The sequence below is a fragment of the Notechis scutatus genome, chromosome 11 (assembly GCF_049901735.1).
Source record: "Notechis scutatus isolate UNSWTSFEM ecotype Mainland chromosome 11, rNotScu1.2, whole genome shotgun sequence".
Lineage (NCBI taxonomy): Eukaryota > Metazoa > Chordata > Lepidosauria > Squamata > Elapidae > Notechis > Notechis scutatus.
Genome location: NC_142019.1, coordinates 16,894,012 through 16,919,488, shown reverse-complemented (window position 1 = coordinate 16,919,488; position 25,477 = coordinate 16,894,012). Strand labels below are relative to the sequence as shown.

At 45.8% G+C, this 25,477-nt stretch overlaps 1 protein-coding gene across 3 annotated transcripts in view; it reads left to right on the top strand.

The window, feature by feature from the left end:
• The window catches only part of IGF1R (insulin like growth factor 1 receptor), a 220,565-nt gene that overhangs the window by 153,626 nt on the left and 41,462 nt on the right, over positions 1-25,477 (top strand). For all 3 annotated transcript variants that reach the window (XM_087972930.1, XM_087972931.1, XM_087972929.1), the window contains exons 5-11: positions 3,787-3,931; positions 7,732-7,946; positions 11,275-11,401; positions 13,919-14,157; positions 18,950-19,117; positions 20,871-21,075; positions 24,929-25,218. In XM_087972930.1, coding sequence (XP_087829056.1) covers positions 3,787-3,931; positions 7,732-7,946; positions 11,275-11,401; positions 13,919-14,157; positions 18,950-19,117; positions 20,871-21,075; positions 24,929-25,218 — 1,389 coding nt within the window. The remainder of the gene's footprint in view (positions 1-3,786; positions 3,932-7,731; positions 7,947-11,274; positions 11,402-13,918; positions 14,158-18,949; positions 19,118-20,870; positions 21,076-24,928; positions 25,219-25,477) is intronic.

The following is a 25,477-nucleotide window of genomic DNA, read 5'->3' as shown; positions in this document are numbered from 1 at the left end:
AGTTGGCCATGTCTAGTACATGTCTTAACAGAAAATGAGTGTTCAGTTAACGATTTGTCAGATGAGTCACCTTCTGGGAAAATTTCAATGGTCTTTTCTTTCTTTTTCTTTCTTTCTTTCTTTCTCTCTCTCTCTCTCTCTCTCTTCTTTCTTTCTTTCTTTCTTTCTTTCTTTCTTTCTTTCTTTCTTTCTTTCTTTTTCTTTCTTTCTTCCTCCTTCCTTCCTTCCTTCTTCCTTTCTCTCTCTTTTTCTTTTTCTTCTTTTTTCTTTCCTCCTTCCTTCCTTCCTTCCTTCCTTTCTCTCTCTCTCTCTTTCCTTCCTTCCTTTTTTCCCATCCTGCCCATCTCCCTTCCTTCCTTCCTTCCTTCCTTCCTTCCTTCCTTCCTTCCTTCCTTCCTTCCTTCCTTCCTTCCTTCCTTCCTTCCTTCCTTCCTTCCTTTCTCTCTGTCTCTCTCTCTCTCTTTCCTTCTTTCTTTCTTTCCCATCCTGCCCATCTCCCTTCCCTCCCTCTCACCCACCCACCTTCCCCTCCGTCCTTTCCCTTCCTTCCCCCAGAAGGAACATAATTGGCCCAATCTGAAGAAGGAGAGCGGTCACGTGATTTTAAGGCTGATAACTCGCTCATTTTCTCAGTTAGAACCCCACAAACACCACGCGGTTGTCTCTGCCCCTCCTTTTGGGGGACCCCCTGCTAACTTCCCCCGTTTTAAGTCAAGCAGCTGTGTGGTTACTCTCTCATGATACTTTCAGACATTTTACAATGTCCCTGATTCCCAAACCCACAAGTCACACCAGTTGCTCATGGAAGGCTGCTCCGCGGCCTCTTACGTGGACCCTTCAATCCCTTCCTAAATTAAGTCACCTTTTGCCTGAACTGAACGTTCCTGAAAAACTTTCCGAGATGGGTCCCAAAGGTGCTTTTTCAAGAGGCCGCTGGAGTTTCTCTTTTTTTTTTTCTTTCTTTGAAGACATTTCGCTTCTCATCCAAGAAGCTTCTTCAGCTCTGACTGGAAGGTGGGGATCGATCTCTATCTTCAGTCAGAGCTGAAGAAGCTTCTTGGATGGGAAGCGAAATGTCTTCCAAGAAAAAACAAACCCAGAAACTCCAGTGGCCTCTTGAAAAAAGCCCCTCTGGGACAACCATGACCTGGATGACTGAGACTCTCCATAGACTTCCTGAGATAAGGTTCCTGCTTAGAAATTGGGCCTGGTTGCAAAGTAGGCGGAAGAAGCATTCTTCTTAGCTTGAGTCATTGAACCCACCTAGAAATAACAACACAGTTGGATTTTCTTTGAAGTTGGCATGTAGCAAAGTTTCTGGGAAACTTGAAAGTTCCCGAATTCCATCCCAAGATCTTCCTTCTCGAAGAAACAGACGGATCCTTTTAAGAGGCTGGGAGGAATGTCTCCTCTCTGTTCCACTGCCCGTTGTAAACATTTCCCCCCAAAGGGCCGGCCCTGTCCCATTTATACGCACGCTTGTTCCGATTTCCCCAAAGAGGCCCCTTGGATGGCTTAATCTCGGTGAAACTTTATTCGACTGAAAAAGGATTTGCGTATATCACAGAAGCACCGAGGCTCGGCTTGCTCGCTTGAGACCAACGATCAGGGAGTGGATGCTGGTTGGTTCTTTTTCTCGTGCACTGTCTCTTCTGCAAGCAGATGGGACTAAGGCCATGATGGCAAACCTACGGCACGCGTGCCGGAAGTGGCATGCCGAGCCACTTCTGAGGTCGCCTGGAAGAGTCCCACTGTGCATGCGTGCGCGCCGCCTGCCTGACATCTGATTGTTAGCTATCTGGCATGCATGCGCGAGGGTGAAGGAGGTGCATGTACATCGCCTTCTGGGTGCTGGCGCGTGCACGCAGCCAATTTTCGGCACGGGGGCCCAAAAGGGTTAGCCAGCCCTGGACTAAGGGATCTAGGGTGATGGCTTGCTTTAGGGCCTGTGTGAACAGATCCTTTGGCTTGTTCCTGCTAACCCTTCCTCACTTTAGCCTTTTGACTCTGGCATTTTTCAGAGGAGAACAAGGTAGAGTTCATAGTTTGCTGTATCACGATATAGCACCGGCTTTGTTCTTAAGCCAGGCCCATGAAGTAGGAAAAATATTGCAGGAACGAGCAAGCATTAAATATGAATAATAAGGGTGCTCTTGACTAAGGCGGAAGGCTAAAGAATTCTGGCCTGTTGTTGCATGCAAACACACCTCGAGGAAATGTTAACCCTGAACCTCAGTTTGCTCCTGGTTTCTATGCCATAGTCAAGTAGACCCTGCCTGATCAGGGACAATCTGCTTCTAATTTATTAAACAACGGGACTTAACGGGAAAAGGATGTTACAGAATAACGAAGTTGGAAGGGGCTTATAACATTCTAGACCAAGGGTCTCCAACTACTACGCTGTGGCCTAATCGCCACCAGCCACGTGAGCAGCCAGCCAAAGCACCTGCATTTGCATGTGTGCATGGCCCCACTTCCGTGAGCTTTGCCACAAGTACCACAGCTTTACTCGTGCGAGCGTTGTTGCAGGCAGTTGTGGTCCCTGCTGCGCGTGCGTCTCCGCGAAATTCACAGGCACACCCATGCACTTATGCGCCTGCCCCTCCCACAAAATCTTTAATCCCCTCTACCCGCTCTGGACTACCAACCCGGGAAGGTTGGGGAACTCTGTTCCAGAAGACATCCTGGCTGTCCAGTCTCTTCCTGAGACCTCCAAAGATCGAGCACACACACTATCTGGAGAGAAGCCATTCCACTGAATAATTGTTCTCCCTGTCTCCTTAATTCCAGATTGGATCCCTCTCTGATCAGTTAAAGGGCTGTGGAGGCTCTCAGTCATCCAGGTCAGGGCTTTGCCAACGATGCTTTCCAAACGGCAACCGGACCTTCTTAGTTTTTTCTTTCTTTCTTGAAAACATTTCGCTTCTCATCCGAGAAGCTTCTTCAGTTGTCTTCAGAAGCGAAGGATCTCTTGGATGAGAAATGAAATGTTTTCAAGAGGGGAAAAACAACAACTAAGGAAGTCCGGTTGCCTTTTGTAAAGCACCTTTGGGACATCTACCTGTGACTTCTTGGCCTGAACTTCCAGAGGGGTCTGAGAAGATAAGCTCCAATGAAGGGGCATGGTTTAGAGCAGGGCTCTTCAAACTGGACAGCTTTAAGACTTGTGGACTTCAACTCCCAGAATCCCTCCTCCAGTCATGTTAGCTCAGGAATTCTGGGATCTGAAGTCCAACGTCTTAAACTTGCCAAGTTTGAAGACCCTTGGTTTAGAGCTTTCCATTCATGGAGGAGGAAAAACACCCACTTATCTTGCCCAGAATGGTCAGGCTATCTTGAGACATGAGTTGAGGTTCTCCTCAATGGGAAGGTTTTGGCCAGCAGTAATGCGGTAACGTTTACATCTGTCACTGAACATCACAGGAGCTGTGGCTTCCTGAAGGCTTAGATTTACAAATGCCCAAGAAAAACTTGCCAAAACATCAGCTGTTGAAAGCTCAGAATGCGACGCTGGCATTAGCAGCCAACGTTGAAGGGAACAGACGGCCATTGGACCGGCCGAAAAATTAACTAGATTAAATTGAAGTGGCATTTAGTTTGGCATCCCAGCTGCCTGGCTTGCCTAGGTAAATCATAACAAGGTTGTGTGTGTGTTGCACAGTGAAGAGTTGACATTCCCAGAAGGCCGCTCTTAAGCCAATGAAGCTAATTGTGGTGCGAAGAAAAATCTCGAAACTAGGAGGATTTTATTACCTCTCTTTGATTTTTTTTTGTTTCCCCTCCCAGACAATATCGCCTCTGAGTTGGAGGATTTCATGGGGTTGATAGAAACGGTGACCGGATATGTGAAGATCCGGCATTCTCATGCTTTGGTGTCCTTGTCGTTTTTGAAGAACCTGCGATACATCAACGGAGAGGAACAACTGGATGGGTAAGGATAGCCTGTTTCTACTGTAAGAAGTCATGTCACCTGAACATAACATTTTAGGACAAGTGGTTCTTGAAGTTCTTGTTAGAGACTACAGTGTTTCTCAACTTTGGGAACGTGAAGATGTGTTGGCTGGGGAATTCCGGGAGTTGAAGTCCACACATCTTCAAGGTCCCAAGGTTAAGATATGCTGCCCCTAATATATAAGCTGAAGACCTATCGTGGTCACCTTGGAACTTGGCTCCCTCTACCTTCCCCTTCAACTTCATGGCATTGAATAACAACTCTTTTAACGGTCAATTTTGATGTGTTACCTCCTTCAGATGTGGTCCTTGGTTTCAGAAAGGTTGCTAGATGCCTTATGAGGTACCTGCATGCAGATTGACTTGGTCCGTAGATTTTTTTTCTCCTTTGTTGTCTTCTTGTGGATGATTCAGCAGCTCTGCTTGGATGCTACAGAGGATCATCTATGGAAAATTTCAATCAAAGGGTGAACTTTGGGTGTGTTAAGATGTCTGTGAAATGTTTTCACTCGTCAACCTGTTCAAAACTGGATTTGACATATTTGCTCAACTGAGCTGAAAGGATGGTCCTGTTTTTTGGAGGACAAAGGTGCCTTGTGTTCTTTAACACAGAGTGAGCATCTAACTTCATATTGTTTTCCTCGTTCTCTCCCAATTCAATGGCCTTCTGAAGAACATTGGGTTACAACACCCATTTTCTTCCCTTGCCAGGGCTATGGACCATATAGTTCCATTTCAGATACCTCTGAGAAGACACAAGGGTAGAGAAAGGAAAGTACAAGTAGTCCTTGACTTACAACCGCACGGGAGCCCAGACTTTTTATTGCTGTTAAGAGAGACATTTGTTAAGTGAATTTTGCTGGCCAGAAGGTCACAAAAGCTGATCCCAGGACCCTGCAACCGTCATAAATATGAACCAGTGGTCAAGCATCTTGTTCTGACCAAGGCTTTCGAGACCGTAATTTACCTGCATGCTTATTTTAAAAACAAGTCTTGTTTTATTGCAATGCTGGGAATTATTTTTATTCCCAGCTGGTAATGAACTTCAAACAGTCCCTCGAGATAAGCACCCACCTTTCTTTCCTGTGAAGTGCTACCAATAACAGAAGTGTCAAATAAACTAGAACAAAAACCAACCGAAGTACAAAGAGCGTCAAGAATGAGTCTGAACCGATCGAACGACTTTGCTTCCTGCAAAAGTTGTGTCACCTTTGCCTGTACTTTATCCCTTATGGGAGGGGCAATCACCTCCAAGCCTTACTCCTGAGTCGTCCCTTTTGTTTAAGCTGCTCTTGCCTTCTAGCAGCTCTGCGCATACGCGCACTGGGAACAGGCTCCCCTTCTTCCTCTGCCTCGCTGCTGCCAGACTCCAGAGGCTCCGGAGTCAGCACCCCACTCCCAGATGGTCCTGGCCCCATCTCTGCATCGGATGCAGGACCCTCGTCTGAGTCCTCCCCAGACTCCCGGACTGGTCCCCCCTCTTCCCCACTGACCAATTCCACTGCCGTCTGCACGGCTGCCAGCGAACCACAACACATCTGAATTTTGATAATGTGACCATGAGAATTCTGCAATGGTCGTAATTGTGAAAAATAGACCTAAGTCACCTTTTTCCCAGTGCCATTGTCACTTTAAACAGTCACTCAATGAACTGTCATGTTGGGGACTTCCTGTGCTTAAAAGAATGGAGTTGCGTCATTTTTGAAGAACGTACAGCTGGAAAAAGTTGTGGTTGTTGTCATCAGACTTAACGGGAAGGGAAGCATCATTCTGCCCTTGGTCTTAAGTCTGGGAAACTGCCGTGTTTCTCTTGTGACGCTTTCTCTTCTCTTCTCTCTTACCTCCAAACGAAACCATTCTTTTCAGATACCAGTTGCATCAGTTAGTCGATAAACAGGAATTTGGGAGGGAAACTGTTTGGACAAGGCCGGGGCAAGGTCATGAGAACAGCCCTCGTTGTGTCTGATTTATCTGGCCTGAAAGGATTATCTTACAGGATGAGAGGAGGTCCTCATTTTTACGCCCCCCCCTCCTGTCCCTCCCTCTCTGGCTGCTGTTTGGTCGGCTTTGCATTCTTCAGATTCCAGAGAGTGATGGAATATGTTGTAAAGGGCAGGGTTGCTTTCTTCCACCCTGGAAAATTCCTCTTGCCTCTCAAGCTATAGAGCAGAGGTCTCCAAACATGGCCGCTTTTAAGACTGGTGGACTTCAACTCCCAGAATTCTGGGAGTTGAAGTTCACCAGTTTTAAAAGTGGCCAAGTTTGGAGACCTCTGCCATAGAACGTAGATTCCATAGGGTTGGAAGGGACCTTGGACCTCTTCTAGCCCAGAGGTGTCAAACTCTTATTTCATTGAGGGCCGCATCAGGGTTGTGTTTGACCTGGGGGGGGGGGCGTACGTGGCCAGAGTGGGCATGGCCAGCTTGATGTCACCCGTGTCGGGGATCCCTGAGGTGGCCCAAGGGTGTGGCCCTCCCGAGCTCCGTTTTGCTGGCAGAGGGCTGCAGGAGGCCGTCACAGCTGAAAACGGAGCTTGGGGAGGAAGGCCCCATGTGGCCCTCCTGGGCTCCATTTTTGTTGGCAGAGGCACCGCGGCCCGGTTCTTTGCTGTTTTCAGGGCAGCCCTGCACGGCCCCTTGAATTTGACACCCCTGTTCTAGCCCAACCCCCTGCCGAAGCCTGTACCCCCTATACCATTCCTGACAAGAGGCAGTCCAGTCCCTTCTTAAACTACATTGGACCCAGGGGTGAGATTCTACCAGTTTGGACCAGTTCTATAGAACCGGTTGTTACGATTCTGCACAGTTCAAGAGAACCGGCAAATCGCACCACTGGCCTGAGAGCAGAGTTGAACCTTCCTTAGGACCGAAGCTTCTATTTTTTCAGTTGAGACTCAGGCAGCAGATTGCAGAAAGATAGACCTGCGAGTGACTCTGTGATTTTGCAAGCAACTCAATCTGCCTGCCTTGCTTTGCCTCATTTGGGGTAAAAGTTACTCTTTCTAAATAAAATCATTTTCATTTTTACTCTGCCGCCCCCAGGCCGACACCAAGCACACCCACGTTAGGCCGCCCCCTAAACCGGTGTATGACCACCCTGGTGGACCTCTCATTTCAAAGGTTTCAAAATGTTCCGCGGATTTTTTTTTCATCCACCACCTCAAGGCCCTCTGGTGTTATCCCTGGTGCGTCTAATGGGTGTGGCACCTAGAGCATAAGCTGAGGAACTTAGGGTGGGAGGCCCGGGACCCCGGGAAGAGGAGCCTGAGCCAGGGTGACCGCAGGGGGGGGCCGCCCCCAGCCAAGGTCGCTGGGCGTGCACGGCGTCCCGTCCTGATCCTTCTCTTTGCTAGACATCCCCAATCATTCATCATGGGGACCAGGGTTCTGTCCTTGCCTGGGACTCCCAGCCCCAGCTGGCTGGGGAATTCTGGGAGTTGAAGTCCTCCAGGCTTAAAGTGGCCAAGGTTGGAGACCCCTGGTTTAGACTCCAGATCCTTAATCATTCTTGTTGCTCTTCTGTGCGCTCTTTCTAAAGTTTTCTTTCTTTTCAACTATTTCTGGTTCTAGAGAAAAGATGGAGCTGAAACCAACAAGGGCTGAAGATTATTTAGGGCTAAAGAAGTTTGTCACTTCTTCAGCCTTAAAAGCAACGACGGTTTCCAACTTACAACCTGGGAGACCTAAATTAGGTCTGGGAATGAAAAACGTATGCCTCTGTTTACGTGGACTGATTGTTTTATTTTTTTTTATTTTTGCTTTCCAAACATTTCCTTTTTAGGAATTACTCGTTTTACGTGCTGGACAACCAAAACTTGCAGCAACTGTGGGATTGGAGCCATCATAACCTGACCATCAAAGAAGGAAAGATGTACTTTGCTTTTAATCCTAAATTGTGCGTTTCGGAGATTTACCAAATGGAGGAGGTGACTGGAACCAAAGATCGACAAAGCAAAGGCGACATCAATCCGAGGAACAATGGGGAAAAGGCATCCTGTACGTGAGGACATTGTGTTGGGATGAAATGGGAGAGGTGTTGTTGTTTTTCCCCCCCTGACCTTAAATAACAGGAGGTTTGTAGTGATTCAGACTTGAGATGCAAAAAGGTCATTTGGAGCATGCACAGACAGGCAACTGGTCCTCAGCGTGTTCTCCTTTTCCTCATGTCATTCCAATTCTGGATTGCTCCATATCTCAAATAAATAAATAAATAAATAAAGCTTGCCTTCGGAAGTTGTGGGAGCTTCATCACTTGAGACTTTCAAGAAGAGACTGGACTGCCATTTGTCAGAAATGGTGTAGGGTCCCCTGCTTGGGCGGGTGGGGTTGGACTAGATGACCTACAAGGTCCTTTCCCGCTCTGTTAGCCTGTTAAATAGCGTCCTTCTCTTTCATCCATCCCACCAAAGTTTCTGTTAAACTTAACAACTAAAAAGCCACATGGAAAAAAAACCCAAATACAAATTGAGGCGTTTAAATGACAAGAGTTTGGGATGTTGAGGACTTTTTGCTGTTGTTCCTTTTGTGTGGGTTTTAGTCACTCTTTTCCTTCAATCAGTTTATTACCGTCTTTAGATAGATAGAATTCTTTTATTGGCCGAGTGTGATTGGACAAACAAGGAATTTGTCTGGGTGCAAATGCTCTCAGTGTACATAAAAGAAAAAGATACATTCATCAAGAGTCAAGAATCATCAGGTACAACACCTAATGATAGTCATAGGGTACAATAAGCAATCAAATCATACTAGGAAACAATCAATATAAATCGTAAGGATACAAGTGACAGTTACAGTCATACAGTCACAAGTGGGAGGGGATGGGTGATAAAGAGTGATGAGAAGATTAATAGTAATAGTAGTGCAGACTTTGTAAATGGTTGGACAGTGTTGAGGAAATTAGTTGTTTAGCAGAGTGATGGCATTGGGGAAAAAACTGTGTCTAATTCTGGTGTGCAGTGCTCTATAGCATCGTTTTGAGGGTAGGAATTGAAACAATTTATGTCCTGGATGTGAGGGGTCTGTAGATATTTTCACAGCCCTCTTTTTGATTCATGCAGCATACACATCCTCGATTGAAGATTAGACCAGAGACCAAAACAAATAAAAACACTCAGTAAATATACAATTAAAAATTCTAGTGTAAAATAATAAATAACAACTAAAATCTATAATAAAATCCAGTCTGAAAATTATACATGGTCTAATTATAGCGAAATTACAATCCATTAACTGTGTGGCCCGTTGTAGGTTCAACATGAAAAGGGAAAAGACTAAAGCAGTGTAAAGAGTTTGCCACGTTTGTTATATATACTATAACTATGGTGGAGAAGAGACACGTTTGCAACGAATCCTCAGTGCTTTTGCGCAGAATCTGGCCACCTACGCTATAGTTGTAGACTGTTCATCCTTAAGATAGGTAGTATCAGTGTGCCCAGGATATACCTAGCAGTTATTGGCAGAATAGGCTTTTTTCCTAATCTCTGTGTAAAATGGAACATCTAAGGACATGTCTCCACCTCTCCTGAGTCACAAGAACAGAATCTTTCCATCAATGGTACCCTTTTATACTTGCCGTACAGGACGGCCAATGGAAGCGCATGGCACTCTTTTTAATTTGCGCTCCCAACATTTTGCACATAGTTCTTCAATTAGTAAAATAGGTGGGAGTTATTTGGAAGTCAGATGTGGGGTTCAGAAAACTAGCTGGAGAAAAAAATCAATGCCTTGTGCTCATTCGTAGAAACAATGCGCGCGTTCAATGCGTATCCTGCATGCATCTGATCAGTGATTGGTGAGCAGGCTATTGAAATGGTCTCCTCTCCATCTTTGGCATCTAAAATAGACCTTTGGGATGTTATTTTTCGTAAAGAATTTTCCCTCTTTTTTTTCTCCGCATATGGAACTGGGATCCGTTTCCCAAATACACATGTTGACGTGTGTTCACACCAAAGGGGCATTATGCACATTCATTAGTCCCCCTTGGAGACGTTGTAAAAGATTTGGCCCATCTCTCCCGTGTTACCATCAGGGTCTGGGCTAGGTTTCACTTGTTTCTTTATTATTCTTACAAAAAGGAAAAAAAAAAAAGGAGGGGGGGAATGCTTATTTGTCTACATGGGCTTTAAAATGTGTGCAGGATGGAAGAGGGTTTGAAACGTTTGGCAAAGTGTTGTATCCAAACAAAAAAGCAACTGAAAAATCCAATTGTAGGCTGGATTCCCGAGCCAAGAATTAAGCTTCTCTAAAAACAAACACCCACAATCTGCAAAACAAACAACTATTCAAACTTGTTTTCAATCGGATAGCTTTTGAAGATACGAAGAGCAGACTTGGGCTTTTTAAAATAAGACTCGGCCCCATTAAAGCCAGCCTGTGTGAAGTTAGATTGGCTTTGCCTACACTTGGGGAAGGCGGGAGGCTCGCACAAATTTATTGTGCATAGGTAAGATTGAGTCACCTGTTTTTTTTTCTCCCTGTATGGGGTATAAGAAAAAAGCTCAGAAGAACAAAATGCATCCTTTCAAAGTTCACATTTTGTTACATGAAACATCAGACGGTGCCATTTGCTGGATGGTGTGACAATTTTTCTTGCTTGAAACATTGTGAAACGCCTCCTGTTGTTTAATATTTGCTTTTGGAAAATGAAATTAAAAATGTTTCCCTGACAGTATATTTTGCATGACCTATATTGTCATGTGTTTGGAAAGAAACAACGCTGTATAGGGGAAGGTGTGGCAGAACCTGGGGGTGGAATTAAGAGAGGAATCGGCCTAGAATCCCTCTTAGCCCACAAATGAACTAAATCCAAACCCCCTTGAATTCAATTTTAATTCCAAACAGGTGCTAACTGCTAGGTGAGAAAATTCCTGTGCATAGGCATGTGTAGCAATGAATCAGTTTTAGTGGACCTTCCTTTTTTGGACCTGACACCTCGGTTTTGAAATAGCTGCCTCCTCTCTCCAATCTGGATCAACCCAGGCATTTACTGCTGGGAAGGGATTGCTCATATTCCCATGCTGTGGTCTTGTTTTATCAGAGAAGGAGATTTAGCTCCCAAAAATGTCACCCATCCACTTTTTGACCAAAAACCAAGGAACCAATATCTCAATTGTGGTGCATATTTCCAGAAAAAAGCCACTCAAACGATTATGTGTGTGTGTGTGTGTGTGTGTGTATCCCCCTCCCTCCCTCCCCCTCACTCCTTCTCTCCCTCTCTCATGAGCCCCCTCCCTCCCCACCTCTCTTTCCTAGTAATAAATTCCATTCCTCTGTGTATGTGTGTGTTAGTGGCAATTCAGCCAAGTGTGCTGTTTTTGTGTTTCAGGTGAAAGTCACATCCTGAAATTCGTTTCCAACACTACAATGAAAAATCGGATCAAACTGACATGGGAACAGTATCGCCCTAAAGATTACAGAGATTTGATTAGCTTCACCGTCTACTACAAAGAGGCGTGAGTATGCAGAACTAGATCGTTACTCCAGCCAAAGTGAGGATGTGTATGTTGTTGTTTTTTAGCACTATTAACCAGCCTTTGCAGCTTCCAGATGTACTATATCAGGGGTGGTCAAACTCAGTTTCATTGAGGGGCCGCATCAGGGTTGCGTTCGACCTTGGGGAGCCGAGGTGGGCATGACTGTCATTCATGTTGGGGGTGCCTGTGGTGGCCCGAGCTCTCTGCCAGCAAAAAACGGGCTCCCGAGCTCCGTTTTCAGCTGCGATGACCTCCTGCAACCCTCTGCCGGTGAAAACGGAGCTTGGAAGAGCCCTTGCGAGCTCCATTTTCGCTGGCAGAGGTACCGGAGGGCAGATCAAACACCCCACAGGATGGATGAAGCCTGTGAGCCTTGAGTTTGACACCCCTGTACTATACGGACCACATACCAGAATTTTCAGAGATGAGCCTGCAAGAGGGAGAATTTGGGGAGTTGAAATCTATGCATTGGAAGTTGCCAAAGTAGTGAGCGGAATACATTACAGTGGTATCTCGGTACGCATTCATTGGTTCCGGGACGCACGATGAGTAGTAAAAAGGACAAGTGCCAAACCTCGTGACATACCACGTGGCTCTTTATTTCACCTGGGAAGGACATCCAGTCTGTCCCTTTTCCTAGGCTAGCAATTTTCCCACCACAGCTGACTTTACTATACTTTTGTCATTGCATCGAGTACAGTGAAATTAAATACCATCTTCAGTGTACAATTTATGACTATGAAAATAAACACAAACACACATCCTTCATACTCCACACGTTGAATTGAAAACCCCTGATATTGGATTAATATTGTGCTATACAGTAGAATTCAATAGAGTTACTGCCCTGGGATGGAAGCTGTTTTTCAGCTTATTTGTCCTTGTTTTTAATTATCCTGTACCGTCTGCCAGATGGTAATAGTTCAAAAAAAAGGGGATGCCCAGGATGAGATGGATGTTTGAGAACGTTTTGAACTTTCTTAAGGCAGCGGGAGCTATAAAGCTCTTCCAAAGAGGGGAGAGGTGGACTTCCTGTCCACCCTCCGCATCCTATTCCCCTCTTCTTTTTGCTGCGACCTTCTGGCATGGCCGACTTCCTGTCCGTTCTCTACGGCTGTTCCCCTTTTTCTATCACAATGGGTCGAATACCAGGCAAACAATGAGTACAGGACAACATTTTGGTGTCATGTAGCACATTCAATGAGTTTTTGAAGCAGTCGAGTACTGAGGTGCCACTGTGACAGGCTATACAAAGAAAGCTGCCATTTAGTTGAACAAAGAGTTGTTACCTGATCTCTAATAGAAAGCACTAAATTAAAAACAAAGGGCAAATGCTGTCAAGATAATACCACATTTTTAAATGTCACAACTCGATCAGAGTAATGCATGTGGGATTAATTAATTAAGTTAGTTAGTTAGTTAGTTAGTTAGTTAGTTAGTTAGTTAGTTTATACGCCACACATCTCTCTATCAGGCACTTCTGCGTGACTTTTTCATGGAGATTGTGATGCTCGGTTTTTTTGGCCTTAGAGCAACCTTCCCAAACAGGTGCCTTCAAGACTTATCTAGGATACAACTTTCTCTGCTATTTTTTCCTTTTCAATCTGAAGTGAGCAATCGTATGGACCAAGGTTATATTTGTTTTTGAGGGGCTTGCAAGTGTCTCATTCCTCCAAAATGGCTGAGGTCTGATCGGGGGAGAGAAATTGGACAAAAGCAAACAGGGTGAAGTGTAAATAAATTGAATTAAAAGTAACAACTGAATACATACCTTCCCTATGTGGATTCTCTGTATATTTAACAGTTTTCATCTTTTCTCATGTAAAAAGTACCACATTCTGTTCTGCTCAAATTCTATTCTGTATTCTTTTTTTTAAAATAAGTTTTTCTTATTTTATATTTACATCTTTCATTTAAACAGTGTGTCGACTGGGTACATATATCTTGTGCTAACAATTATAATTAACATACTTTTCTTGCCAAAAACAACAGCAATCACATTTTTTTTATAAGCCGTTATCGCTTACATATTTTATCTTTGTGGCAATCTTAACTTATATATTCATTTACTCAATTTTTACTTATTACTTTATTTTCCAACCATTGATAAAATAAATCCCATTCCATGTTAGTATTCCGTTCATTCTTTTCTTTAATTGCCTATGTTCATCTCTGCACATTCTAATATTTTCTCAATGACTATTCTGTATTCTATTCCATTCCATTCCATTCCTTTTCTATATTCTATTCTATTCTATTCCATTCCATTTTGTTCCCTTCTATTCATTTTCTATATTCTATTCTATTCCATTCTATTTCCTTCTATTCCATTCCATTCATTTTCTATATTCTATTCCATTCCATTCCATTCCACATTCTATTCCCTTCTATTCCATTCCATTCTATAAGTCTATTCTCCTATTCTATTTCTATTTCTATTCTATTCGCTGTTTTATCAGACGGACCAGTCCTAGCTCCCTCGCTTGTCCGTTTCAGAGCCTTCAAGAACGTGACAGAATACGATGGGCAGGACGCCTGTGGTTCTAACAGCTGGAACATGGTGGATGTGGACCTGCCTTCAAATAAAGAGGACAACCCAGGGATTTTACTGCAGCCGCTAAAACCGTGGACCCAATATGCAATTTACGTCAAAGCCGTCATGCTCACCATGATGGAGAACTACCACCCTCACGGAGCGAAGAGTGAGATTGTCTACATCCGCACAAAGGCTGCAGGTGAGAAGTCATTAGACTTGCTGAAGATAAGTTAAAATAAAATAAAAATGAGTTGTGTTTCTGTCTGGTGGCCTTGACTGGGCAAGGAGAGGATTCCAGCATTTGGAAAAGTGATTCACGATGTCTTCGATGAAATTTAAACTAGCCATAAATCTTTAAGTATTTTGGCGTAATTAGTTTTTGGCTACAAAAGCAAAGATACTAAGATATAAATCTGCTTTCATCTTAGGAAGTCCTTGTGGGACATTCTTCATAAATCTGTGCCGTAGCTTCAATTTGTAGCTTGGCAATCTCCTATAGGGACGGGCAACGTTTCACAGTTTTTTTTCCAGCAGATGGCCAAAAAAACAAAATTCGTATGCCATGTATCATTCATCCAAGCTTTTGTGTAATTCCAAAATTCATAGTTTTTTGGAAGAAAAATGTAGTGGTAGATGTAAAAAGAAAAAAAAAACTAGGGAAAAAAAAGTAACTGTTGAGTTTTAGAATCATTTGTATTATTAGCATCACGGTTTATCCATCTGAATGATGAATGTTATCAAAACTGGAGGGATTCTGGAAGCTAGTGGTACCAAACGGCCGGACAGAAAACCACAAAGACTTTGCACGTTTTTTTGCGGGGGGAGGTCCCTCTCGTATGAATCTTCTTGATTGATGAGGATTCAGGGGCAATTTTCAGGGTCCATCAGAGGCTATATAGGTAGTCCTCGACTTATAACAGTTCATTTAGTGATCGTTCAAAGTTACAACGGGGCTGTCAACTCATAAAAAACGACCGGTTGGATGTCAATGCTGAAAGCAACTTGGGAGAATGTCCAAAAAAATAATAATGCTGGCGAAAGTGGAACAGAGCTATAAGAGACTGGAGGACAAACAACGAGCCCCACAACGGCCATTCCAGGTGGGGGAGAAGGTCTACCCTCTCCACCAAATACCTGAGGTTAAGAATCCCTAGCAAGAAATTGGGGCCAGAGTTCATGGAACCAGTCCCCATAGTAAAGGTCATCAACCCAGTCAGGGTGCAACTGAAGTTGCCCCGATTGTTAGGGAAAATACACCCGGTATTCCATAGTAGCCAGGGGTGGGATTCTACCAGTTCGTACCTGTTCGCTAGAACCGGTTGTTAACATTCTAAGCAGTTCGGAGAACCGGTTGTTAGAAGAAATTCCTGGCCTAATCCTGTAAGGAAGGCAGGAAGGAAACATTCTGGTGTTGCTTACAGAAACTGCCTCTCCGTTAATCCTTACTACATTCTTGGCAGGACTAGACTTCCTGTCTCTGGAACTTCTCTGGAGTTTTTTCCCCCTCTTTTGCTGGTAGTTTGCTTGTGTGGAGGGACCATTCAAAGTTACAATGGCACTGAAAAAAGTGACTTATGACCATTTTTCACACTTACGACTGTTGCAGCATCCCCAGTCATGAGAGGCCAGGCAAGGAGATGCGTGCCTCAATGTGAGTGATATTGAGTTGGCCAACACCCAGCCAATAACATGACCAAGCCATATCCACCCAGTCACATGACCACCAAGCTATGCCCACCACCTAAGCCACACCCACAGAACTGGTTGTTAAAACAGGCCCGTTTCGGCACTTCCGATATTTCCGGAAGGTCTGTTTTTCGGCCTCCAAAGGCTGCAGAGGCTTTCCTCAAGCCCCGGGAGGGTGAAAAAGGCATCAAACGGGCCGAAAATCAGCTGGGAGGCACGCACATGCACATTGCAGGTACGTTTGGCTGGGGCTCACGTGCCCGCGCAAATGGTTCTGCGTGCCACCTGTAGCATGCTTGCCATAGGTTCACCATCCTCTATAAGAGCCGTGGTAGCGCAGTGGTTAGAAGGCAGTACTGCAGGCTACTTCTGCTGCTTGCCGGCTGCCTGCAATTTGGCAGATCGAATCTCACCAGGCTCGAGGTTGACTCAGCCTTCCATCCTTCTGAGGTGGGTAAAATGAGGACCCAGATCATTGGGGGCAAGAGGCCGACTCTGTAAACCGCGTAGAGAGGACACAATAATTCTCTTCCAGTGTTTGAGGATCTCTCAAAGGGAAGAAGGGGTTGACTCCAAAACATCTGAAGGCAGGTCAAGAAGCAGTTGGTGGAAGCTTGTGAAAGAGAGATCCAAACCCTGGCAGTGAGAATAATTAACCAATGGAATGCTTGCCTCACGGAATTGTGAATGCTCCCTCCTCACTGGAGGCTTGCAAAAACAGACCGGACCAACCTTGGTCCGGGATGCAATCAGGTCTCCTGCCTGGAGCAGTGGGGTTGAATTACAAGTCCTCCAAGGTCCCTTCTAGCCCAATGATTTTTATGACCTGGACCTCTTGAAGTCATCCATGCTGAACTCGGAGAGCGTTTGGTGCAGAAGGAGGAGGAGGGGCGGGAATGAGAGGGCGCACTCGCCATCATATGGAATTGATTTTCAGTGGCAAAGGTTTTTAATGGATGAACAGTTGTTCTTGGCATCGGTCCTTTTCAGTTTGCTTATTTGGGATCTCTGTTTCTTGTTAGCATATCAAAAAAAACAAAAAAAAACAAACCCTTCCAAAGTTGATGGTTGTTGGTAGTCTACTTCTGCCTGCCAGAATTTAATGGCCTCCAAAGTTGGGCACTGCAGAGAGGTGATAATTGTCCGATTAATCAACCCAGGGATCTATCCAACAGCATTTAATCATCTTGAATGAAGTTCTTTCTGAGGGTGGGAATAATATTTATTTATTTGCTTGAGGTCATTCGTGTGCCACCTAATTGGCAAACTCCTAGGCAGCTTAGAATATAATATCTGCCTTGGTGACAGAATTATAGATGTTTATCTACCCGAACTGAGCCGAAGAGGCCAGTTGGAATGGGACTCAGACAGGGATGTGTAAAAATTGGGCTTGTATGGAGTGTTTTTGGGGAAAACAACGGTGTGCATTAATGCTAAAATGTTGAGGCCTGCTGCAATATATTGGGGGTTAGGTGTAACGTTGGCCAGAATAGAAATAAAAACAAAAACAAAAATTTTGCAAAATCAAAAAGCGTCTGTGGTGCACTGAGTTTGTATTTTCCTATCATAATTAAGGTAGCAAAAAGCAAATGTTTGTTTTTCTTGGGTATCTCTCTTAGTTGTTCAACTTAGCGGACAGTGATTTGAGTATTCTCAAAAATTTAGGTTTTGAGTTTGCTGCTGTGTTTCTCCAAAAATAAGACCCGGTGTGGAGGGGGGGTTTCTGCCACCAAAAAAAAGGCACCAGGTCTCATTTTCGTGGGATATCTTCCACTGACTCACTTTGTGGCTGCTGGTCCACTTCTTCTGCAGCCACTTGTGTTAATCCAGAGCCTGTTTCTCGGCTGCGGAGGCCTTTCCTGAAGGCCTTTGACTGCAAAATGAAGCCAGGGCAACATGCACAAGTGGCTGCAGAAGAAGTGGGGCCAGCAAGGCGAGGCAGGTGTCGGGGTGTGCGTGGCCTGGCTACACAGCTCTCCGAAGGTAAGTAGAGCACTTCCATCCCCTATTCCCCACCCTAGCTTGATTTTTACCCATGCGCCTCGCCCCAACCCGTGGACCCCGGAGTGGGCTGGATCTTAACTAGGGCTTATATGGCGGGGGGGGGGTAGGGCTTATATTGAGCACAAGTGTAAAAATCAAACCACGGCTTATTTTTGGGATAGGTCATATTTTCAGGGAAACACAGTAATTTATCCCTTTGGATGCTAGATGATTTGGCAAGCTAATTGATGTAGCCCCGATGCCGTGGGCTGTGTCTTTGAAAATGTTCATTTCTGCACAAAACCTTGAGTATTTGATTTGCTGGAAAATCCCTGTTACAGCTAGTCCTCAACTTACAACATTTTGTTCAGTTATACAGACATGATATTCTTCCGATTAAAATCGAATTCGATTTTTTGGGAATCGCCCCCACTTTTTCTCCTCCTTCCCCCTTGGAGGCCCGAGTCAGGAGTTGCTGCGCTGGCGCGGCTCTGCGTGGCTCCAGTCCCGCGTTGCCTCAGGAAGGAAAGGCAAAAGGAAGAGCCGTGGCAGCGCTTTGCAACGGCAGCAGCGGCTCCTGGTTTTGCCTTTCCCTTCCCGAGGCAACGGTGGACTGGAGCTGCGCGAGCCGCGCCAGCAGTAGCAACTCCTGACAGCCCCAGCCGGATACCTGAGCGGAGCCCGGGCGGTGCAAGCGGCAGGAAAAGGGAGCTGGGCAGCGATTTCTTGGCGCGGTGGGGGGTCTCTTTGGCCGGCCCGATTTTTTTTTCAGAGGGGAATATCATGCCTGGTTATAGCAGCACTGGAAAAAAATGTGACTTATGGCCGTTTTTTTCAAAGTTACGGTTTTTCCAGCATCCCTATGATTGTGTGATCAAAATTTGGATACGTATCCAGATTCACTTAACAATTGCAGCAATTGGCTTAATAACTGTGTCCTCCCCGCCAAAAAAATGTAAAAATCAGGCACAACTCATGGAACTTCCGTCCTGCTTAGCCACCGTCCTAATTGTAGTTGAAAGTTGAGGACTATTTCTCCCACCCCTGAGGTGCACTTATTTTCGTTTGATTTCTGATTTCCAATTGACCTCGCGCAGTCCGGAGCGGGACAGTCAAATGGCCGGATGTGGCCCGGGGGACCATAAAATACCCTGGCCTTTGTTTCTGGGATGTTTTCAAGGGTGTCACCAGAATAGAAGGGAAGAGCATGCTGTGCACTGAAAACAGAATGTTATTATTATTTTTTTATGAGCTTCAGTTCATGATAAGTTCTTGGCATAAACACATTAAAAGGCCTATGGTTTGACTTGCTTTTCTTCTAGTGCCGTCCGTCCCTCTGGATGTCATCTCAGCCTCCAACTCTTCCTCACAGCTGATTGTGAAATGGAATCCTCCCACTTACCCCAATGGCAACCTGTCCTACTATATTGTAAGGTGGCAGCAGCAACCTCAGGATAGTTACCTGTACAGGCACAACTACTGCTCCAAAGGTAAGACCGACACAGAGGCATACCTACGGGCATTGAGGTAGCTTTTCCTCATCTTAACCACTTTCCTTATCCTTCCTGTATCCTTACCATTTATATTTGATTGCTTCTTGTACCCTATGACTATTATTAAGTGTTGGACCTTCTGATTCTTTGACGAATGTATCTTTTCTTTTATGTACACTGAGAGCATTTGCACCAAGACCGTTTGCACCATTTGTTAGCAAGTTGTCTACTTGTTTTGCAGACAGTTGGGCACTGCTTCTGACCCAAGCCTCGTTCAAAGCAAACAAACACCAAACAGAGATAAAAGCAAAACATTCATTCACAGTAAAATGCTATTTAAAAACTAATTGTCCCAGATAAGAACAAGACTTGCCAAGGTTGTGCAAGGCTGCCAAGAAAATTAGATTAAATTGCAAGGAAATAATCAAAACCAAAATAATCAAAATCAAAAACACAAACCAGGATAGTCCAAACTTCGACAAGACTTGAAGTGCAAGAACTTCTTTGCTTCCTGCAAAGAATCCCACCCCTGAGGGCTGGCTTTTATCCCTTAAGGGAGGGGCCATCACCTTGCAGCCCTACTCCAGAATCGCCCGTGCTTCTGCAGCTGCTCTTTCCTTTGAGCAGCCCTGCGCCTACGTGTACTGGGCACAGGCTCCTCGGGGGCCTCTTCATCATTGCTGCCAGCCCCCACAAGCTCCAAAGGCAGCCTTCCACTCCCTGATGGTCCTGGCCCCATCCCTGCATCACACGCAGGCCCTTCATCTGAGTCCTCGCTCTCCGAGACCTCAGCCATCCACACCTCCTGCCGGCGAACCACAACACACTTATCTGGTATCCAAACAGGTTGCGTGGGGACTCATGGGAAGAGGCAGTTGGGGGTGGAATTTGACAGTTCGCCTAACAGGTTCGCCCCAACGGGAAGAACTGGTAGTAGCCCACCCCTGAGGAAGATGCTTTGGCCTTCCTAAACTCCATGGGCCTCTTTCCTGGCTCGTTATGCAAAGCCCGTCCCTAACATAGCCATCGCTACTGATGGAAAGGAACAGCTGGTCTCAGAATGTCTTCAGCGGGAACGTCACAGCTAACAGATAATCAGAGTTGGAAGGGACCTTGTAGGTCATCTAGTCCAACCCTCCGCCCAAGCGGGAGGCCCTACACCATTTCTGACAGATGGCAGTCCAATCTCATTTTGAAAGTCTCAAGTGATGAAGCTCCCACAACTTCTGAAGGCAACTTCAGTTGATTGTTCTCACTGTCAGAAAATTCCTCCTTATTTCCAGGTTGAATCTCTCCTTGGTCACTTTCCATCCATTGTTCCCTGTGTGGCCTTTGGGTGCTTTGTAAAATAGCTTGACCCCTTTCTCCTTTCTGTGGCAACCCCTCAAATATTGGAAGACCGCTATCATGTCTCCCTGGTCCTTCTCTTCACTAGACTAGCCATGCCCAGTTCCTGCAACCATTCTTTGTATGCTTTAGTCTCCAGTCCCCTAATCATCCTGGTTGCTCTTCTCTGTACTTTTTCTAGAGTCTCAACATCTTTTTTATAGTGTGGTGACCAAAACTGGATGCAGGACTCTAGGTGTGGTCTTACTAAGGCTTTATAGAGTGGTATTAGTATCTCCCTTGATCTTGATTGTATCCCTCTGTTAATACAATTTAGGATTGCTGCTGGATTATTAGTCCACCAACCCCTTTTGATTTTACCTTTTCTTCTCCTCCTCTTCCTCCTCCTCTTTCGCCTTATAAGACAAAGTCCCGATTCGGAGATACGCTGATGGGACCATAGATACGGAAGAAGCCACGGAGCCCACCAAGCCGGAAGGGTCTGGCGGTGAGAAAGGGCCTTGCTGCAAATGCCCAAAGACTGAAGCAGAGAAGAAGGCTGAGAAGGAAGAAGCAGAGTACCGGAAGGTCTTTGAGAATTTCCTCCATAACGCCATTTTTCTGCCCAGGTGAGTGAGGAGGGGAGGGGCATCCTTGCCAGCACGACTTCCGCAAGCGAATGGGATCCAGCGGGATGGCATTTATTTCTTCGAATAAAGTCCTTTTGTTTTACTGGTTGAAATTCTTATACTCCCTGATGAGAATAAAAGTGGCTAGAAGGATTTGGCCAAGAGCATCAGGTGTTGCTAAGAGGGGCTGAAATTTAACGCTTTCTGTGACATGTCAGCACAGCTTCCTTCCTCCCTCCACTTTTTTTCCTTCCTTCCTTCCTTCCTTCCTTCCTTCCTTCCTTCCTTCCTTCCTTCCTTCCCTCCCTCCCTCCCTCCCTCCCTTCCTCCCTCCCTTCCTTCCTCCTTCACTCCTTCCTTCCTTCCTCCCTCCCTCCCTCCCTCCTCCTCCTCACTCCTTCCTTCCTTCCTTCCTTCCTTCCTTCCTTCCTTCCTTCCCTCCCTCCCTCCTCCCTCCTTCCCTCCCTCCTCCCTTCCTCCCTCCCTCCCTCCCTTCCTCCCTCACTACCTACTACCTACCTTCCTCCATCCCTCTCTCCTTCTCTTTCTTTCCTTCCTTCCTTCCTTCCTTCCTTCCTTCCTTCCTTCCTTCCTTCCTTCCTTCCTTCCTTCCTTCCTTCCTTCCTTCCTTCCTCCCTCCCTCCTTCCTTCCTTCCTTCCTCCCTCCCTTCCTCCCTCCCTACCTCCCTCCCTACCTCCCTCCCTATCTTCCTCCATCCCTCTCTCCTTCTCTTTCTTTCTTTCCTTCCTCCCTCCCTTTCTCTTTCTCTCCTCCCTTCTACCTTCCTCCTTTTCCTTCCTTCCCTCCCTGCCTCCCTGCTTTTTGTCTCACTTCCCCCAGTTTTGTTCCTTTCTGATCCCTACCGACTGTATCTATTCCTTAATCCATCGCCGTCCTCTTTCCTGTTTCTTTTTCTAAATATCCATTGAGTGTTTTATTTGAGTGTGTCTGTCTCTCTGTTGGGTGTGTGTGACAGAGGGAGAGAGAACATTGTTAGCATACGTGGAGCTTCCTTAACTTTACAAACAGGGCATCCTGTAGGGAATTCATTTTAATGAATAGGTACCAAACCAGGTCATATGGATTTTTGTTTTGGTCTGTCCCTGCTTGGGAAGGAAGAGGGAATACACATACTGGTATGATAGGTAGGTATCCATATTCAAGCGGCAATTCTGTACTTTGATTTCATCTGTCAGAGGAGGTCTTCTCCTGCACCCAGCACATTCTGGGCCCATTTGGACTATTGCTGAGCTGAGCAACCTTTGAAAGAAAAAAACCTCTCTTCATCCCTAAGAATTGAACCACCTTTTGGTTCCCTCCCACCCTTGGATTCTTCTCTATGCTTCGACAGGTGCCAGAATGACTCAGGAGAGAATCGGCTGGCTTTAGGGAGATTCGGAAAAGCAACTTTCCCAATAAAACTGTTGATATCGGAGTCTAGGCTCCTGAGCGAGAGAGCATCCCTTAAATCTCTTTTCTACTCAGAGCCGGATTAGCACCGCTGACCGACACGCTTGGGGTCATGGCTGGTTCATGTGAAATTCCGTTTCTTTCTTCCGAGGCCGTCTCCTCCTCTTTCTGCTCCCCTTTTCCATGTCCCTCGACCGTCCCCCTGGGTTTCTTTCCTTATTCTGCCTTATTCCGGAGGAACCAAGAACGTCAAAGGACTCCAGGGCAGGTCCACCAATCACCGTTAAAAACAATTTGGAAGGGAGTAATGTAGCCTGCTCCAGAATAGATGCTATATTTCAGGAAAAGGCTTAATTTGGGAGCAATGTGTGTTAGCCATGTGACTCTCTTTGAATGATCCCTTCGTGCCTGGGTGTGTGGCACTGGGTGGAACAAAGGGTTAGTAGCTCCCAGAAGCTTCCCCAATCCAGAGGAAAGAGCTGGCGTATTATTAGCTTTTGATAGGTTGCAGCTTGTAGGGAAACATCTAAGTGGCAGGGTTTGACTACCTGGGCTTCATTCCCCCATCTTGGTTCAGTTGCTTTTTGTTTGGGGGCTCTAAAAACCATGTTAGAGCCAGATTGGTTTAGTGCAGCGGTTGCCAACCAGTGGGCCAGGGACCACTAGTGGTCCGCAAGAAAATGTTGGTGGTCCGCAGAGAAATGACACCCCCCCCCCCCCAAGCAATTAATCCAGGCTGTGCGGGAACACAAGGCTTGCATCCCTTGCATTGCGAACAACATGAGGTCGTGAGGGGAGGGGGGAAGGGTGGAGAGAGAGAACTTGCCCCACTTGCCCCATGCGCCTGGCCTGGCCACCAGGCTGCTTCTTTCCGCTTCTTTCTTCTTCTGCTTTTGGCTGCATGCAAGGAAAGCAGCCAAAGTCTTTCTTTCTTTCTCTTCCCCAGACTCCGCCAGAAATTAGTCTTTAGGACTCCGCAAGGCCTCCTGCTCCAAGAGGCTGCACTTGCACAACAAGTCTCATAAAGACTCATTTTTGGCGGAGTTTGGGGGGAGAGAAAAAAAAGACTTCTGCTGCTTCTGCTGCTTTCCTTGCATGAAGCCAAAAGTCTCTCTTCCTCTCTCTCTCTCTCTCTCTCTCTCCCTGAGTATGGAGCTGGAGACCGTATCCTGTGATCCCAAATAAAGAACGATCGATCGGTAGGAAAATGGGGGTGCGGAATTTTCCTGCAGACTTTTTTGGGGATTTTCCCAGGGTCTCCGGTCTGCAGGATTTAAAATTATGCGTTTGGTGGTCCCTGAGGTCCAAAAGGTTGGCGATCGATCCCTGGTTTAGTGATTAAGGTACTGGCTTAGAAACTGGGAGATGGTGAATTCTAATCCCACCTTAGTCATGAAAGTCAACTGGGTGACTGGGCCAATTGGCAGGAGGCTCTGAGTTCTTGTCCTGTCTTAGGCGTGAAAGCTGGCTAGGTGAGTTTGGGCCAATCACCAAGAGACTGTGAGTTCTAGTTCCTCCTTAGGCATGAAAACCAGCTGGATGACTTTATGTCATCTCTCTCAGCTCAACCCACCTCACAGGGTTGCTGTTTTGAGGAAAATAGGAGGAGGAAGGAGCTTTATGAATGTCTGCTACCTCGAGTTACCTATAAAATAATAAAGGCAGGATTTAAAAACAATTCAAATGAATGAAATACATATGGGTGGAGCTCCCAAGGGCTGGCTTAGGTTAGGGCAAAATGGAATAAACCACCAAGTATTAAAACTTATCATGCCTCTCGTAAGGCTGTTGTGAAAGGAAGAGAAACCTGTGGTGTGAACTTTACTTAAGTGTTTAATAATTCACCGGACTGCCGCTTGATTTAGAAGACAGCAGATCTGCTTCTTCCATAGAGAGGCTGCTGCTGAATATTTTTTCCTGCCACTTAATCTTGTTATTTTCCATAGTTACGTCTATATCGTTGCCCCATCTCATTTTGGCTTTTCTTTCTAGTTAAAATGTCTTACCTGGGCTTTGCAAAACTCCCATCACCTTTTCACTTGACTCTGGAGTCAACCTGAATCCGCGGAGCCGGTTTAGCTCTTTATTTTTGGTGGGTCCTGGAACATCACCCCCAAATCATTTTGAGGCAAAAACCGCACACCAACTGTACCTAAACTCATAACTTTGGCTGAATGCAGCTTAAAATAAAGCAAATTCCCACCCCACCCCCGAATTCTCTCCCTGCATTCATGGGCCATGTGATAATTTTAAAGTGTGACCTAACTCTGATTTAGGGTGATTTTAACTCAGGGAAGGGGGATACATTTGCTTTTTAAAATCCTTTTAATAACTTCGGGTGCTATTTTCTCTGGAAATATTGTGGCCTTGGAGTTCAGGTTTGAGTGTCCGAGAGATTAAAACCTGGTGGTGGTTCTTGGGGTTGTTGTTTTTTTGGTCCAGACCTGATCGTAAGAGGAGGGATTTGTTCCGTGTCGCAAACGCAACGTTTGCTGGTAAGAACAACAAGACTGGCATCGCTCCAGAACACTTGAGCAACGGGACCGATATGGAGGAGGGCGAGATGGAGTTTCCCTTCTACGAAGCGAAGGTGGATGGCAAGGAAAGGACCCTCATTTCGCAGCTCCTGCCTTTCACCCTTTATCGGATCGACATCCACAGTTGCAATCACGAAGCGGCACACCTGGGCTGCAGCGCTTCAAACTTCGTCTTCGCCCGGACGATGCCTGCAGGTACCACCAACCTCTTACTTTTTATTTTTAGCATACATGTAGCTTAAGAAAGCATCGTGGTCCAATCCAGCACGTAAACTCCCCTCGTAGTTTGATCCAGAGGTGGTATTCAGCCAGTTCTGACCAGTTCTGGAGAACTGGTAGTGGAAATTTTGAGTAGTTCGGAGAACCAGCCAATCCAACCTCTGACTGGTTCCGCCAACCCCATCTCTTCTCTGCCTCCCATTGAGTCCCAGCTGATTGGCTGGGTCTTTGGTTG